The 17,937-nt window shown below is 50.0% G+C and overlaps 1 protein-coding gene across 1 annotated transcript in view; it reads left to right on the top strand.

The window, feature by feature from the left end:
- Positions 1-1,508: 1,508 nt before the first annotated feature.
- The window catches only part of DOK5 (docking protein 5), a 27,908-nt gene continuing 11,479 nt past the window's right edge, over positions 1,509-17,937 (top strand). The window contains exons 1-2 of the mRNA XM_062504817.1: positions 1,509-1,845; positions 15,130-15,237. Coding sequence (XP_062360801.1) covers positions 1,780-1,845; positions 15,130-15,237 — 174 coding nt within the window. The 5' untranslated portion in view covers positions 1,509-1,779. The remainder of the gene's footprint in view (positions 1,846-15,129; positions 15,238-17,937) is intronic.

Below are 17,937 nucleotides of genomic sequence, written 5' to 3'. Positions count from 1 at the left end.
TTTCCACAGCAGGATAATTCCCAAAGTCGAAGGCCCGTGTCCGGCAGACCTCCTTGAGCTGCCGGTATTGGTGACTCTATCAAAAGCTGTTTTGCAGAGATGAGTGGTCCCCTTTTCCAGGACATGCTATTGATAGCACGGCACTGGCAGGTAACCCGCGTGGAGACACCAGAGCCCCTCTCTCCTGCAGCTCTGGAATACTTGGCAGTGTTTGCACATTCTTGGAAAAGGAGACCCCGGAGCCACAGAAGGCAGCCCCAGGGCCAGGCAAGGTCTGTCCTTACTGCAGCCACACACTGCCCGTAAAAATCCCACCGCGGGCTGCTGTGACATTCCCAGGGCCAGGGGCCGCAGCTCGCGTTACCCGAACCTCGTCCTTCGGAGGAGATTCCGGACAACGCTGCCCGAATTTCAGGCATCCGAAAAACTTTCTGGGAAAGCCGCTTTGCTGGGGAAAAATCCACAGCTGGAGCAGCACGGTGGGGCCGGTCGGGAGCTCTCGGCTGGAGCGGAGCGCGGGGTGAGGATGCGGGGATGCAGCGGGCGGGGGGCGCACCGGGAGTGCGGACGGGGCTGCGGCAGCTCCGTGCCCGGGCTCGGTGCGGGGAGGTGCGGGGTGGAGCCGAGAGCTCCGGGGGCCGTGCGGGGCTTTGCAGAGCGGTGCGGGAACGGTGGGGATCGTTCAGAGGGGCGGTGCGGGGCGGTGCGGGTCACTCCCGGGGCGGTGCGGGTTGTTCCAGGGGCGGTGCGGGTCACTCCCGGGGCGGTGCGGGTTGTTCCAGGGGCGGTGCGGGTCACTCCCGGGGCGGTGCGGGTTGTTCCAGGGGCGGTGCGGGTCACTCCGGGGCGGTGCGGGTTGTTCCAGGGGCGGTGCGGATCACTCCGGGGCGGTGCGGGTTGTTCCAGGGGCGGTGCGGATCACTCCGGGGCGGTGCGGGTTGTTCCAGGGGCGGTGCGGGTCACTCCCGGGGCGGTGCGGGTCACTCCGGGACGGTGCGGTTCTGCGGATCGCTCTGGGAAGGGTGCGGATCACTCAGGGGCTGTGCAGGGCTCTCCGGTGGAGCTCCAGGAGTGCTGCGGGTCACTCCACAGGGCGGTGCGGGTTGTTCCAGGGGCGGTGCGGGTTGTTCCAGGGGCGGTGCGGGTCACTCCCGGGGCGGTGCGGGTCACTCCCGGGGCGGTGCGGGTCACTCCCGGGGCGGTGCGGGTTGTTCCAGGGGCGGTGCGGGTTGTTCCAGGGGCGGTGCGGGTCACTCCGGGGCGGTGCGGGTTGTTCCAGGGGCGGTGCGGGTCACTCCCGGGGCGGTGCGGGTTGTTCCAGGGGCGGTGCGGGTCACTCCGGGGCGGTGCGGGTCACTCCCGGGGCGGTGCGGGTGACTCCCGGGGCGGTGCGGGTTGTTCCAGGGGCGGTGCGGGTCACTCCCGGGGCGGTGCGGGTCACTCCCGGGGCGGTGCGGTTCTGCGGATCGCTCTGGGAAGGGTGCGGATCACTCAGGGGCTGTGCAGGGCTCTCCGGTGGAGCTCCAGGAGTGCTGCGGGTCACTCCACAGGGCGGTGCGGATCCCTCCGGAATCGCTCCGGGTCCGGTGCGGTCTCTCCCGGGGCGGTGCGGGTTGTTGCGAGGGGCGGTGCGGTGGGAGGTGCGGTCCTTCCCGGGGCGGTGCTGTCCCCGGTCCCTGCCCCTGCCGGGCGCTGCTGTCTCTCCCGGGGTGCGGCTCCGGTGCTGCTCGGCCATGCGGGCGGGCTGAGCGGCGCCGCCGCCGCCTGTCCCGGGCAAGGATGGCTTCCAATTTCAACGACATCGTCAAGCAGGGCTATGTGCGCATCCGGAGCCGGCGGCTGGGGGTGAGTGCCCCCGGGGCCGCCTGCCCAGGGCTGGGCATTTTGCTTTTTTTTAATTTTTTTTTTTTAATTTTTATTTTTTATTTTATTTTTTTTTTTTGCCTGCCACTCCTTTGTCTTCTTTTTGCAAACTGAGCTCGGTGGGGTTTTCCCGTACGAAACGAAAGGGTGGGGAGAGAGGAAGGAAGGCACCTGGATATATGTGATGCATAGGTGTGGATGTGTATGTTTATTTTCTCCCCTCTCGTCGGGAGCTGAGGATGCTGCGCTGCCTCCACCTCCCGTCCCTGCCCTGGGCTCCGAGCGCTGCTCCGGGAGGGACCCGGGGCTTTTTCAGGGTTTTTGAGGTCCTGCGTGGGACAGGTGAAGCTTTGCGGTGTCGTGGGGGATTTTAGAGTGGCTCGAGTTGCGCGAAATGAGAATTCCCGCAGCCCCCTTTAGCTGCTGCTTTAACACCGCGGTTATTTGGTTATTTTCGGGTTGTTCTGCTGGCGTGGCGTGTTCCCGGTGCCGGCTGTGGATGTGCCGGGAGTGGCAGGGCAGTTCCCGCACTACCTGGGCTGGAATGAGCTCTGGAATTCCAGGGCTGCTCCCCCAGTCCAGGGGTGCCTGGAGAGCTCCGCGTCCCCGAGCGAGCCTGGCTCGCTTTGTGCATATAAAACCTTTTCGTTGGTGTGTCTGCCTCTCAGCACTGGAGAGGAACTGATTTCTTGTGTTTATTCGAAACTGTTGGGTTGGCAATTCAGAATTTGTTCTTTTCGGGGGAGTGTCTGGTGCTCTGAAAGCTTTTGCTGCTTCACTGCAGTTACAGTTCCCTTCTCTTGCTGTACCCATGGGCAGTGACTTCCCCACAGTTTGGGGAACTTTCGTCTTCCTGGCTGCTTTGGAGACAGGAAAGCGTGGAAAAGGCTTCCATCAGGCTGGATTTCTCATCCCTGCACTCGCAGGCACAATTCTGTAGAACGGTGAGATCCTGTGACATTTGGAGGGCACGTCATTCGGAGAGCCCTTGTAGTAAATTTGGCACAATTGGTGTGATTCAGTCTCATTACTGAATACGTAATGTTCAGTTTGCTCCGGCATAAAGGATGAGTAAGATTAAACTCTGATACATTTTTCCATACTGTAACAGTGAAGCTCAGTGTGAATAATGTTTATCTAACTGCACAATAGTTGTAAATTCTGTCAGTGCTGGAGCCTTTCCTTTATTAAGGTTTTCCAGATCACTCTGAGGGTGTGAGGAAATGTTGGATGCCCTCTTAGGACATGTGCACGTGACAGCTGAATGCAAAAATAGAGAAATGGAGAATGACACCGAGTCCGTGGAAATGGAACAAATGTGAGATGATTCCTTGGAAAAGAGAGTTTGGTTTTTGTTCCAGTTCCAAAGGTTCCTATCGTTGTCAGTGGCTGGGAAGTGCAGAAGTGGTGATGCAAAGTGCTTTTGTGAAGGAGTCCAGGCTGAGTCCCAGAGAGACGCCGTGGCTGAGGATAAGCCCTGAGCCGCCCCCAGCTCTGATTTTTGTGTCCTGACAGCATTCCCGAGCTGTGGAGGGACCCTGGGAGCTGCTGGGACCTGGCTGCCACTGCCTTGGATCTGGTGCTGCAGAGCTGACCCGGCCAAACCCTGCTCCATTTGTTGGAAGCACCAGCCTGACCAGCAGCAAGGCTTTTCTCTCCTGGTAGTTTCCAGCTTGGGAAGCGCTGGCCCACAGCTGGAGAGCAGATGTGGCTGCAGTTTCTTCCTGTAGCATTTTCTGTGAGCTGCTCACAGCCCACTGCCCTCATTCGCAGCAGCCAAGGAGAACTGGGTAATTATGATCAGTCTGAGCTCTCCAAAGGCAGGGCTGGAGCGTGTCCCTGCTCCTTGGTGCACCCTCCTCCTGGCTGCAGGTGTGATGTGACCCCTGGAGCTGGAGCTGGCTGAGCTCTTGGCTGCAGCAAGAGCCTGAATTCAGTCTCACTCGGTGGCTGGTGTGAGCTTGGCTCCTTCAGAGGGTGAAGGATTTATGCCAACAGGTTGTTTTTGTGCTGGGTAGGGATGTGGGACACCCAGGAGCTGGGGATGGGAAAGGGAAAACACTTTAGGAAATAAAACAGTAACTTTCAGACAACTTTGCCATGCTGTGAAAACATCAGGAAGGACGAGCCTGCTCCAGCCCCGTGTTTAATTGAGGATTACAGGAATCCTGAAAGCAGCATTGCTGTTGAATTGAGAGGGATCTCAGCACTCCCTGTGTGGCAGGATGTGAGTGGGAGTCACTGAAATCCTTTCCCATATTCTGGTGGCACAGCTGTAATCAGAGCATTGTCTCTCCAGGCTGAATGCAGCTCCTGCCTTTGACTCTGTAATGCTTTGGTGATTCCATCTCCAAGGGAACTGGGAGCGGAGCTTGGAGCCACAAATTACCTCAAGAAATGACTTTCCTGAGTAACTGGGGTGCAGGTGCCACGTTTGGAATGGAAGGGTGCAGAGAAACAGCTTGATCAATTCCAAACCTCTTTTAAAAGGAACGTGACAGTTCTGGAAGGCCCTACTTTGTAATTCCAAAATTGAATTTAGGCTAATTAGTTTTGCACCTGAACTCTTTCTGCGCACTTGGAACGTGTGAGTTTCATTGAATATTATTTAATAGAACAGTTTCCATAGCAACATTTGTATCACACGGGTCTTCTGCAGAGCCAGATACATTCGGGAGAAAGCTCACTCCTCCCGATTCTTTCCATCCTTATAGGGAGGGAAATAATTCCCTGAGCCGATGGTGTCAGCCTGGTGTGTCATTGGCAGTGACACACAGGAGCTGTGTGCTGAGAACTGCTGACAGGGCAGAAGCACAACCTCCCTGAGTTCTTGAAACCAGAAAGAAAATCAGCCTTGCTTTGGGAGGAGAGATTCTGTCCGAGACCACCAGGACCTGTGTTCTGGGGAGGAGGAGGCTCAGTGCTTTTGGAGCCACCTCTCAGCAGATTCAGGGATTTATGAAGCTGGGCTGTTGATTTATGGCCTCTCTCTGTCTAAAAAAAGTCATTTTTTGTGCTCCTGATTTTCAAATCATGTCCCATTGTGTGGTACAGGTGTGACCTTTCTGAGGGGGAGTGCATCATGGGGATGTTTCCCTAATGGAAAAGCCTGTTCTTCTCTTTCCCTTTTTGGGGTGGGTGGATGTGAACACACCTGAGCTTTCTTTTTTTGGTTGGGCTGGCTCAATTAAAAATACCAATTAAAATCAAAACAGGAGCAAATCTTTGAAATGGAGGGGTTTGAAGCACTGGTGAGGATGAAGAGCTGTCCAAGAGAAAAGGCAGCTGAGGCTTTGTGGAGGCTCCCAGTGGAACGTGCTGGTCCCAGTCTCACCCTCGGGTTGCAATTCCCCTTCCTGTATCCACTCCTAAACTCCTGTGGAAGATGTGACTGCTGGGGCTGCAGCAGGGGAATTGCTCCCTCTTCAGTGTGACCCTGGTTGAGGACAGAAATTGGATCTGTGTGCTTCAGGTTTCTGTGCTTGGTGGGCCTGACTGGCCCAAAACATCTCCATCACATCAGGGGGAAGGAATGTGGTGTCAGGGGTGTCCTCCAGCACTGAACTGGGGCCAGCCCCTGGTAGGGGTCTGTGGTAACTCAGCCTTCAGCTTGTGACAGGGGGGAGCTGACACTGCCACAGCTTTGCAGCCAGCTGTTTGTTCCTGGGAAATGCTCAAGTGGTGTCAGCAGCGCTCAGATATTTCTGGGTTGATTAAAAAACTCGGTGAAAAGAAATTGGTTCTTAGTTTTCTGGATTGCCTGCTTTAGTTTGATTAGTGATTTACTGGCAGAGTTAAACTTTCCCCTAAAACGAGAGGGATGTGAAGTGAAACCTTCCTGTATTTATTTGAGTGTTGGGTGAGGAGCTCCCTGTTGCACAGTGGCCACATGCAAGACTGAACTAGGAAAATCCAGCAGATTTTTTTCCTGTGGGTTATTCCTCAGGAACCAGAGCATTAGTGCTGGCTGCACACCCTCATTTTAAATGGGAAAACTTTAGACTCGTGCTTAGAAAATTGGAGAAACTCCTGCCTGAAGCTCAGGACTTGTCCCCTTCAGCAGGAACGTTTGATTGTGGAAAGCTGCAGAGAGATTCAAGCTCTCAGGGTTTGCTGTGCTTGATTTTAATTAAACTGAGTCCTGTGGCAGCTTCATTGAGGAGCTTGGTGCTGCACGTTGCCAGTGACATGTACTTTGACAAGTTCTGCACAGCTCTGTTTCTGTGAAACCCTGTGGGAGGAGAGGCAGAGTGGGGGAGAGACAATCTGCAGGACTGGAACCATATGGTGGCAGAGATTTGGTGCTTGAATACATGTGCCAGCAAGTTAATATGAGGATTTCAGAGCCTGAGCTGTGAAAACTGGAAAGGAGAATGATGTAAGGCTGGGGGAAGGGGGAAGGAGAAGGAAAAAGTTGTCTGTATCTCCGTTTGAAGCAGCTTTATTAATAAAACCCTGTTCACCTATGCAGCTCCTTTCAGTCTGGAAGTTGGAGCCAGGGAAAAACTGAACAGATTTCTCAGCACCAACTTCAACCTGCAGGTTATTAAGCCCACTGGAAATTCAGAGTTCTGCTGAGCTGCTAGATAAGGTGTTAGAATATATTCACAGATATTAAGATTTCTTATAACTTGGAGCTTGTCAGTGGCAGCAGGGATGGGATCCAGAACATTCCTTGGGAAGTTGGGGTGTTTTCCTTGAGCTGGTGAGGGGAGGGATCCCAGTAGATGCCAGGCAAGCCCCATCTGGGCTCTGGGGCCAGTCCCCTGTGGGTTTTCTGAGTTGATGGGATGAGAGTCCAGGTCAGTGTCTTTGTGGGGTCAGCTCTGGGGCTGGGCTTGGAGAAGGGTTTGTCCTTTGGGTGCTGTCCCCTCGTCTCAGCCCCGTGTTGGGGGATCAGGGTGCTCAGCCTGGCTCTGGAGGAGGTAGAAGGAAGTTTTGCAGCTCCCATGGTGGAATTACATCTTGTTTCTTTTAATGTTTGGCTCGTGGGAACAACCTGGGGAGATAAGAGTCTTAATCTGTTCCCAAAGAACCCAACCAAAATCCAAGAAGGACAAGCCTCAGAACTATTCCTGGGTTTCCCCCAAAAGATGATACAGATCGTGGAATATGAAACTCTTGCTTTGATGCTGGTCCATTTTAGGAGGAGGAATGGCTTTTTTTGGTGCTTTCCAGCCTGCTTTTCAGATAAATTACCTTCTGTGTTCTTCTTTGGAAGATGGGTTTTGTTTGTGAAGTAAAACAATCAATTCCAAATGTTTTCATGGGCTGGACTGCCTCCTAAGCAAGTCCATCAAAATCTCACCCACTTGCTATCTTCTTCTAAAAAGGCTTTATTGTAACAAGTTTAAAGAAAATCTGACTCTTTTCCCTTTATCCCAAGCACTTCCCTGACCTGCTGGTTGTGGATCCTGGATCTCTTTCCCCCATTTTCTCTTCCTTTGGTAGAAAAATCTGTGATTTCCAGAGGTGACAGCAGCAGCCCTGCCAGGGTGTGCCAGGCATGATCTCAGTGAAAGCAAACCTGATTATAAATTTACTCTTTGGTGGTTCTGGTGCCTTTTCATCACCAGGTCCTTTCCCAGCGTGAAGGAAATTCTCCTACTGCAGTGCACAGGCATTACCCGGGAGTGAGATCAGGGATAAATAACATTTTGCAGTGGCTGTGGAAACACTTGAAAGAAAGTAACAGATGCAGGGGCTGCTCCTGAGACTGGCATCTTAATTTGAGCCTGACATCTTAATTTGGTGTTTGTGCAGCTTCAGGAATGCCATGGAAGATGATGGACTGTTCCATTATCTTTTTTGTCTGACTTCATCAAGTGCTGTCAGAAATACCAGTGAGAGTTCAAGCTGTTGGAATGAATATGGGTAGGTTTTTTGTTGTTGCTGTTGTTTTACTGATAATAATGTCACTTGTTTCAATTCAGAAGATCAATAGGGTAAAACGAGTGCAGTAATGTCAGTGTAGGAGGTTAAATTGTCCCTTTGCTTGCCAAGTAATGTTTGTCTGGGGAACCATCAACGAATTCTCTGTGTTTGGCAAAGGAAAATTTCCTGTGAATGTCTCCAGGAAGGTGAGGGGGGATGTTTGCTGATGTTCTGAATTAACTCATGCCATGGAGTGCCAGACTCCTGGCACTGTGGTACAGTACAAGTGGCTAAATGGAGGAGTGTAAAGCTTTTATAGGCATTTTTAATGCAGCTTTCTCAAGTTTGGATCTTCCTAAAGGTGGAGGAACTCCTTTAATTACACAGCTGGGATGTGAGAAATTCATGGAGCTGGGTTTGTCCATTTGAGCTAACGTGGAGAACAACCTGGAGAAGGGCAGGAGGACTGCAGGAGCCAGGGGAAAAGGGAATTCTACCAGGGAAATGTTGGCTCTGGAATCCTTGTATTATGCAGTGTTTTTTTAAGTCAATATTGGTTCATTGCCTGAACTCAGAAGAGAAAAAAAAGATAAACAGAAGAAAAAGGAGCTTTGTGTCCTGAGGAGCCCAGAACTGGGCACAGCACTCCAGATGTGCTGGGCAGAGGGACAGGACCACTCCAGATGTGCTGGGCAGAGGGACAGGACCACTCTCACTCCTGCCAAAGCCCCGTTCTGGTGGAGCCCAGCCTGCAGGAGCTCCCTGGGAGCACAGTTTTGCTCTTTCATGCAGATTCCCTTCGATTTTAAGGCTGCTCCCCAGCAGCCAGGGCAGTGACCTCTGGCTGCCAGGCTGTGGTACCCGGAGGGAAAGGGAAACGTGGAAGGAATGGCATAAATTTATCTCGTGCTGAGACAGTGCTGGACTCGCCTGCACACCTGGAGCTGTCTGCAGGGATGGCACGAGCCGTATTTATTGCAGAAAAACCTCTGCTGCTTCCTGGAGCTCGCAGGTGAATGGCAGAGGGTGAGAGCAGCAGGAATGGAAGTTATTCCCATGATCCCATCTGGTGGTGGGATGCTTGCAGGGCCTTTGTCACCTCAGCTCTCCAAGCAGCTCCTAACAAGCAGCATTACCTGGGTTGTGCAGGTAATTCTGCGGGTGCTTTAGTCTGCAGGTGTTTTTATCTGCAGGTGCTTTAGTCTGCAGGTGTTTTTGTGTTCTCAGGGATAGCTGAGCTGCTCAAGGGTGGAGGAGCTGCAGCCCTTCTCCCATGGCTGGCTTTGGCTGCTGGCAGCTTCGTGCTGGAAAATTGCTTTGCTGACAAAAAGGCTTCATTCGTGTGCAACTTCTGCCCCACTTGTTTTTTTTTTTTTTTTTTGATGTGATGTTAAAATTGCGAGCCCAGCTCTGAAATACAACAATTGCAGCTCTGAAATGCAGCTCCTACGAAGGACTGTGTGCTGTGGGGGATGAAAAGGTGAGTTTGTGAGCCAGTCCAGGTGTGGAGCAGGTGCCAGCTGGGGAGAGCACCCTGCTGCCCTGTCCTTGGCAGAGCTGGGGGTGACTCTCACTCACCCAGAGCAGCCTCTTGCATCCCGTGTCCTAATTAGTGAGCTCTGGGAGCTGTTAATGAGCTGTAGCAATGCCTGTGGAATTGGAGTGCCCCAATCAGATGCTCTGTGACACAAAGCAATGATTCCAGCCCCTGTTCTTTTATGAACTCCAGGTTTTGGGTTCTGCAGATCCCTCATCCCACACGGTGCTGATTCCAGGGGTTGTGCCATGGCCTGGCCCAGCAGGGCAGCACATGCAGCTGAAAATCCAGCTGTTGTCAGCACAGCTGCCTGCACAGAGCCCACCTTTAGCCTCCTGTGAAGCCTGTACTATTTTTCCTCCCTAGTTACAGTTTCAGGCTGATTCTCTCCTATCCAGTTTCATGCCCAGAATTAACTGTGCCCGTGTACAAAGCTTAGCAGATGTTCAAGGAGCCAAATCTGATACTTAGCTCCAGCCTGGCTCGTTTTCTCAGCTGTCACTGACAAGGGAGTGTTTCTGCTGTAAATGTTTCTTGGCTCTTCTTTTGGAATGCCTCTTCTCTCCCCTAATGGCCTCAAGCAGCCCTGAATTATAACCTGGTCTGTATATGGTTTGTAAAAACCCCAACAAGCCAGCAAACCTGCACTTTGTAGGCTTTAGGTCCATAAAGAAGAGGAAGAATATTACAGATAATGCTCTTTCTAATGATGCCACATCCACCTCATCAGTTTTGCAGGGAGAGCAGGCTGGAGACTCAGTTCTTGCTTTTAATGTCTTTTAGGTCGTGTTTAAGAAGCACCTCCCAGCGAGCACGGAGTAGAGGAGGGAGAGAAATGTCTCCTTCAGAGCACACTTGTGATATTGCTGTGGGATAAGCAAGGTCTAAACCCCAGCCCTGTCTCCTTAAAGACATTTTCCATTATGGGCTCTCACTGTGCAGCTCCAGGTGCCACCCTCCTGGGTGTCCCTGTCCCTCGAGGTCCTCAGTGCTGCTGCGGGTCCTGCTGACCCACAGAGTCCTTGCAAAGCCCTCCAGGGGCTGAGCCGGAGGGGTTTCACTGCAGAGTCCTTCATCACCTGGCCAGCATCTGTCATTCTGAACTCCAGCACTGCAGCTGCTGGCTCCCTCCATCAGTGTGAGGGGGACGTTGCTGCTAAGCTGCTTTGTTCCCAGTGCACTGCTTCACTGGGAAGGGCTCTCGGAAGCCCCCGGGTGTCCCTGTTTGACAGTGCAGTCCTCCAGCAGGCTGGAATGTCTCAGCACGCTGCTCCTGGCCCTGCAGAGCCTTGCCCTCTTGGATCACAGCAGCAGTTTGGGTGAGCATCTCCTCTCCATCTGAGCCACGGGCGTATGGCCAGTGCAGAGCAGAACCTGCCAGTGCTGCTGCTCCTCCCCTGGCCATTGTCCCAGAGCACGGGGGGACACAGGATGAAGCAGTCCCTGGACTGTCAGGAGGTCCTGGGTGAGCTCTGCTGTCTGTGCTGAGATCTCAGAGTCACCAGCCTTGGAGGAGACCTTCAAGATCGTCGAGTCCAACCCAGCCCTAACACCTCCACTAAAGCTGAGTGCCACATCCAGTGTTTTTTAAACACACCCGGGGATGGTGACTCCACCGCCTCCCTGGGCAGACAATTCCAGCATTTTATCACTCTTTCAGTAAAAAGTTTTTCCTGACATCCAACCTAGATGATGCTCCCCAGCTCCCTGCATGCCTCAGTGTGTCCCAGACTTCCAGGAGGGGGTTGGTAGTGGATCTTCTCTGTGGAGTCAATCCTGAAGGACCAAAAAAACCCAAATAAATGAAGATGTAGGACAGAGTTGTCTTCTGATTACTGTGTCAAGCAGGAATGCATCTGTGGGCTCAAATCCAGCTCTTAGGTGTTGGAAGCTAAAGTTGGAGAAATGGCTTCGAGCCTGAACCTTTAACAAAAATCCCATTTCTGGCTGATGTAATTCCAGTTGGGGAGGGGAGAGTTTTTTGAAGAGAAAAGACTTTAGAAGCCTGATGCTTCAGAGCAGTAGAAATCTGTTGTGACTTGCATTAACAAGAGTTAAAGGTGCACAGTTTCCTAAAGATCTGCCAGGCATTTCTTTGTGCGCTGGCCTTGCAGCAAGTCCTGGCCAGTGCTAAGGCTGGGTTTTGTAACTTGATGAAAAAACCTTTGCAATCCTGAGTGGTATTGTGCATTCTGAATGCAATCAGAAACAAGATTACAGCCTCAGTCCCTGTTAGCAGCTGTGGATGACTCTCATGTAAAATATTGTTGGTGGAGATGCAGCCGGAATGAGGGGAAGGAGGGAGGTTTATCCTTCCCCAAATGTGTTCTGGGGGAAGGAAAAAATCGAGATTATTTTCTCTAGTGGCCAGGAGAAGGAAATAGCTGGACGCAAAGCAGCCTCGATTGATGCAGTCATTACGAGCTGATCGCAGGGATGGTGGCTCACTCCTAACACATGGAATGGGTGTTCTGGGACAGGGGACTTGTCCTGGTGCCAGGAGCAGGGCTGGCTTTGCAGACAGCACGTGGGCACCCCCGCTGCTGCTGCTTTTACACAGCCACTGATCCACTCCGAGGGCCGCTGAGTCCTGCTGAACACGGTTCCAGGGGGAGACGTTCACAGCCCTGGGATTTTTTTTCCAGTGATCCATCTCTTTGTAACTGTGCCACGCTTATGCTGTGGCTTTCCAGGGTGAAATTGGGCTGAACGAGCTGCCGGTGTGGGGGCATGGGCAGGAAAAGGAGAGGCAAGCTGTGATTTTCTGGAGGAGATAATTCCAGTTCAGTCGTTGGCGAGCTCTTGGCAAGATTGTGGGGTGCTCTCACGGGTCACCCCGTCCCAGCTGAGGCGAGGGATGGAGCAGAGCTGTTGGTACCCAGAGCCCTGGCTGGGGAGGCAGCTCTGCAGCTTTCCACGGGAGCAGATTCCTGCAGGATTCCTGCAGGGATTCCTGATTCCTGCTGCCTCGGGCACGTCTGGGGAGGGCATGGCCTGGCATGAAGGAGCTGCAATCTGTCTCTCTTGGCACGGCTTCATTCTTCCAGGAGCACAGCAAAATGCTAAATCCCGTCCCCTCACAAATTTCCTTTGAACTGAAAATGATTTCAGGGCTCATTTCCTGCTTTTGGACTCTGAAGTGACAAATTCAATTTTTTTTTTCTTAAGTAGAAGGATGAAGATCCAAAGCCTGGCTGGTTGTCTGTGTAAACAGCTCCCTGTTGGAAGGACCTTGCACCTGGAATTCCAGCCCACTGGAGACTCCCTACCAAAGTCCAGCAAAGCACTCAAAAATGATTTTCCCTCTGCAGCCTTCAGGGTGTGAGCTTCCTACCAGCCGTGGGTAAAGGGGCGGCATTTTTCCCTGGAAAAAAAAAAAAAAAAAAAAAGACAATTTTGAGAAGAGACTGAGGAATTTCTCGAGCATTGTGCTTTGCCTGTACTGTTTTATCTGTTTCTAGAGGTTACCAGAGCCACAAAAGGCAAATTTCTGGCAGTATCCCAGGGTTTCTGGAAGGCATCCCAAGCTGCATGAGAGAACTTGCAGCTCCTGCTTCGAAAAAAAAAAAAAAAAGCAAAGTTTGTGTTTATTTGACATCAAGTTCAGTGTCCCTGTAAATGCAGCTCGTTTGAATTCTTTGTTTTAGGGCAAAGTGCAGAAAAACACAGCAGAGGAACAAACCAGGGCAGCTTCCCCTGGAGCTTCACTTGTTCTCAGAGGAGAAATTTCCCAGCTGAGACTTTGTGCTGCTGTCTGTGACCTCTAGGCCCCTGTGAAATAACAAACAAGGGTGGGATTGTTTGTTTTGAGTAGTAAAATATCTCTGCTTTCCTGGAGTGTGGTGGCAGCCACCTATCTTAGTTTTTGAAACAGCTCAAGATCTGAAAAATAACCTTTCCCCCTCCATGGCAGGGACGCCTTTCCCTGTCCCAGGCTGGCCTTGGACACTGCCAGGGATGGATCTGCCTGAGTGAAATGGAAAAAATTCTGATTGTCTCAGCCTTGGGGTTTTAGAATATTCTCAGGCATAGAGGGAAACTGAAACCAGGGTTTGCTGTCCTGTGTGGTGACCCCAAACCCTGGAGCATCCTGGAAATGAGGGTGGGAGGGAGACCTGGCAGTGCTCACCTCCTCAGCTGAGCACAAAGTCAACAAGGGCTGCATTCCCCAGTGCCTAAAATGCTCTTCCTGATATATGAAACACAAATTGTTCCAGTTAGCATGGAGGGGAATATTCCATATGATCAGAAAAAAGAAAATATTTTAATTTAGAAGCTAAAATCTGCATGACCTTGCCCCAGCCCTCATTACTTTTGTTCAGGAACCGATCAAAACAAACACCTGAAAATGGCCAAATATTTAGGGGGAATGTGCTTTGAGGGCACAGAAGTGGGGCAGTGCTGACAGTGCCCACTCCTGATTTTCTACCATCCCATTTTTGAAGGTTTTAAGCAGATTTCAGGTGAGGCTGTGTGCATCCTTCTCTTTGTAAATGCAACAGCAAATGATTACGAAAGGATTCTTCTCTTCTTTGGCCTTCTAGTTGCTAAAATTAAAACAACAGGGTTTTGAAAAGCAAAAGGGCTTAATACTCAAACTTTTGACCATCTCTTTTGGGTGAGGTTTTGGAGATTTTTTTTTTTTTTTCCATATCAGGTGTAAGGAGAAGATGTTGGCCCAGCAAACCAAATTCTCAGAGAGCAAATGTCCAAAGTCTCTCCCAGCAGAAGTAGCTGCAGATTTAAGTTGTGCCTTTGGTGTGTGAACTGTCACTGTGATTTCTGAACAATTCAGTTCAAAACCTTGCATTAAACAGAACAGGCTGAGTGACCAAAAAGCTGGAAAATGGGGGGAAAATATCAGGAAAAAAAATGGGGGTAAAAAAAAATTCAATTTTCAGCTGGTGCCTGGCATGGGAGCAGCCTGGCCATAAAACTTCAAAACTTCTGCCAGGAGTGTGAGGGTCCGTGTGTGAGATGGGGTGGGAGAACTGGGGGTAACAATGATATAACTGGGGGGGAAACGGTAAAGCTGGGAGAAACAGCTAAAAACTGGTGAAAAAAGCACAGCCAGTCAGTTAAAACCTTTAATTTTGGGTTCAGCAAGGCAGTTATAGCTGCTTCCCATGGCCACCAGGACTTTCCATCAGAGGATGGAGCTGTTTTCCTGCTGGGAGCTGTCTTGGGGGGCAGTGAGATGCTGTGAATGACTTGCTGATGGCCTGGCTGATTGTTTTTTTTTTGTTGTTTGTTTTGTTTTGCTTTGCTTTTGAAATCACACTGATTTTGGTGGCAGTTTTGATTTCTTTGGAAGCTACCAGGTGTTATTTTGGAATTAGTGATGGGGCGTGGGCTGTGAGCAGTTGGCAAGGCTGGTAATTCCTGCGGGCAGGTGAGCTCAGCTGAGAGCTGGGGCTCTGGATGCAGGAGCAGCAGAATTCAGGGATGCTTGGGAAGCTTGCAGGGAATGGTGGCAGGAGCTGAAGGGGTGGAAAGGTGCTTTTAAAAACAGAGTCTTCCCCAAGTGACTTGGGTTTAAATTCAGTCAGAGCCTGGGAGCAAAGTGACAGGATGGTGCTGGGCCCTGCAGCTAAATAATCTGCTGTTTTCATTCTCAGCAATTCAATTCCTGCTCCCTTGTGTTATCCTTTTTCACAAAATACACAGAGTGCCCCCTCACCCACGAGAATTTCTGGCTGGATCCAAAGAAATAGGATGGAACTCCCCAACACCTTGGGCTTATGTTCCCTCTGAACTTCTGAGAGTCCACAGCTGATTTAGGATTTCTAAATCCTTCTCTGGGAGTGTTGGTGATACTCAGTGGAGATGCCAAGTTTGTTCTTTTGCCTCTCCAGATTTACCAGAGATGCTGGTTAGTGTTCAAAAAAGCTTCAAGCAAAGGGCCCAAGAGGCTGGAGAAGTTCTCAGATGAACGAGCTGCCTACTTCAGGTGCTACCACAAGGTAAGGCACAAGGTTTTATCAAACTCTTATTACTGGATGCAATACCAAGAATAAAATCCAGAGTTATGTGTGTTAATTAGCCTGAAAAAAAAAAAAATCGAAATTTTAACTCTTGAAGTCCCTAAACCTTTGTATGTACTTTCATTCAGTGAAGGAGAGGTAAAATGAATTCGTTGCAGTAAACTTCTTGCTAAGCAAATGGAAAATGACTTTATTGTTAAAGCAGTTGGACTTTCCTCAGCCCTTTAAAAATCACATCTGAAATACTTTGCGGTGGTTCCTGCTCTTCATATTTACAGGAACAGCCATCCCAGGGAACATGGGAATTCCAGAAGCACTTGGGGGTTCCCATTTTCCTGGGATTTTACCTCTGTGGGAAGACAGGAGCCAGCTGCAGACATGAAGGACATTTTTACAGCGGTGATGGTGTGAAAAGCTCTGCTAAATTCACTGAAAAGAATGAAGAATTTCCCTCCAGCCGCTGCTCTGGAGTGCTGCACGTTTCATATTCTCCTGAGAATTTCCATGTGCCACTCTCCTGGGCATGGGGGTGGAAATAAGAAACCTTTTAATTTGTAATAATTGTAGGCAAAAACTAAGGGTTAGGAATCGTGGGCATAAATTCCCAGGAGCTCGAGGCTGCTCTGCACTCACTCTGACAGACATTTAGGAGGAAATAAATAAATTCCTGAGGGAATCCTGCCTCTCAATCCTGCCTGCATGCCACAGAGTCTGTAATTGATTGGTCATAAAACCTGTGGCTATTTCTAATAAGTCAGGCCCAGAAATAATTCAAATTTCTATTAGGTAACTTTCAGAAGTAATTTTTTTTTCCTTTGTTGTGTGAGGGCTGCACAGTGTGTGTCAGAACTTCCAGCTCTGTGTGAAACACTGCATTTATTTGATTATAACTATCAGTTATTGATGCCAATCTGTATTTTTTCCATTGTGTTAATGCAAGATGTGAGCAGCACCTTGGGTGACGGATATGAAATCCAAGAGGAATCTGAATGAGGCTGGAATTTCTTCTCTTCTTTCCTGAAATTCCATAGGTTAGCACCTGTTTGCAGGTGTTGAACCCCCCAGCAGCCTGGATCTGCACAGTGAAGCACCGTGGAAAGCTCAGAGGGATTTTCAGTTTTAAGCCAAGCTTAATCTCTACTTAACAGTTACTCCATTTCAAACTATTGCTTCTCCTATAAATTTAATTTCTGGATGTCTCTAGTAGCTGATTTGAGAGGAATGAACGATGGTCAAAGTCCAAAATCAGTCACTGAGAGCTAGCAGACGGATTTTGGGTGGTTTTTATCAGAACTTTGCCAGTCGTATGGACAGGACCTCAAAGGTGACCCAGTTCTACCTTAGGGACACCTTCCCCTACCCCAGGTTGCTCCAAGCCCTGTCCAGCTGGGCCCTGGACACTTCCAGGGATGGCTCTGGCTGATGAAAAGTGGGAAAAATTTGATTTTTCTGGGGTTCATTTGGATTCTGAGAATATTCTCAGGCAGAGAGGGAGCTGAAACCAGGGATGTTGAGTGAGGCTCATCTCTGGTTTAGAGTCCAAACTGACAGGTCTCCTTTATTTTTCACAAATAAAATTAGCTCCCTCACTGAGAGGGAGCTAATGATTATTAAATGGCATTTCTGGGCAAAATGTGCTCATTTATAAAGAGCACAGGTGGATAAAAATGAGGGTTTTTTTAAAAAAATAAGCCTTGTAAATGTGTGAAATTTAAATGTGGCGAATGATGGAGCTTCTGAGATTGTTAAATATGAGCTGCTGGAAAAAGAGAGGCTGTAGTTGAATGATTCTTCTGGAAACCACAGTTAATTACTGATAAAAACACCCAGCAAAGAACATGGCAGTGCCTTCAACACTTACTGCTTTCCACCTGCTTTTCACTTATTAAAATTTTGGTGATATTCTTTATAAAAATGCTGGGATTTTGGTGCTCAAGCCCTGTGCAGAGCTCTGGGGTGGTCCCAGAGTTGATGTCACAGCTGGGTGGTGTGGAGAGGCTCTGCTGTGACAATTCTGGTGCTGGCACTTGGGGGCAGGAGAAGTTAAGCCTGCAAAAAAACCAAACCAAACCGAAAAAACAAACAAAAAAAACCCAAAAAGAAAAAAAAAACCAAAACCAAAACAAAAAAAAAACCCACAAAAAAACCCCACAAAAAACTTAAAAATAAACAGAACCCCAACCAAACAAAAAAAAATACAAACCCAGGCAGACCTGTGAAGGTGTCAGGTGTGCCATGAGCCTGTGCTAATAAATCCAAGGTTCAGACAGGCAGGTGAGAGCAAAACCTCACCTGCACATCCCCAGGGTTTTGGGAATACTCTGTCAGCAGGATGCAGTTTTTATTGGAATATTAAGGATTCTACTGACACATCGCAAAGTCAAGAGAAATAGGATTTATTTTTTTTCCTTAAAATTAACTCCTACCTGGGCTCTGGAGTGATCTGAAATGCTGCTGGAAGTAGAATCGTATCTGAAAAAGCTGAGGAGCCCTCACTCAGCCCATCAGTCTCGGGAGAGGTTTAATCCATCAAAAACCCCTAAGGGGTAGGAAAGGAAAATGATGAATGGGGCTCATTTCTCACCAGCACCTGCCTCCTTCACTCGAGTGTTTCCCTCTGGGGCTTTCCCTTTCTCCTGGGATGGATAAAGTGCAGGACTCCCTTTCCTTTCCTTTCCT

Source organism: Cinclus cinclus, chromosome 18 (genome assembly GCF_963662255.1).
Source record: "Cinclus cinclus chromosome 18, bCinCin1.1, whole genome shotgun sequence".
Classification (NCBI taxonomy): domain Eukaryota; kingdom Metazoa; phylum Chordata; class Aves; order Passeriformes; family Cinclidae; genus Cinclus; species Cinclus cinclus.
The sequence above is the reverse complement of the archived record's forward strand: the minus strand, read 5'-3'. Positions and strand labels throughout refer to the sequence as shown.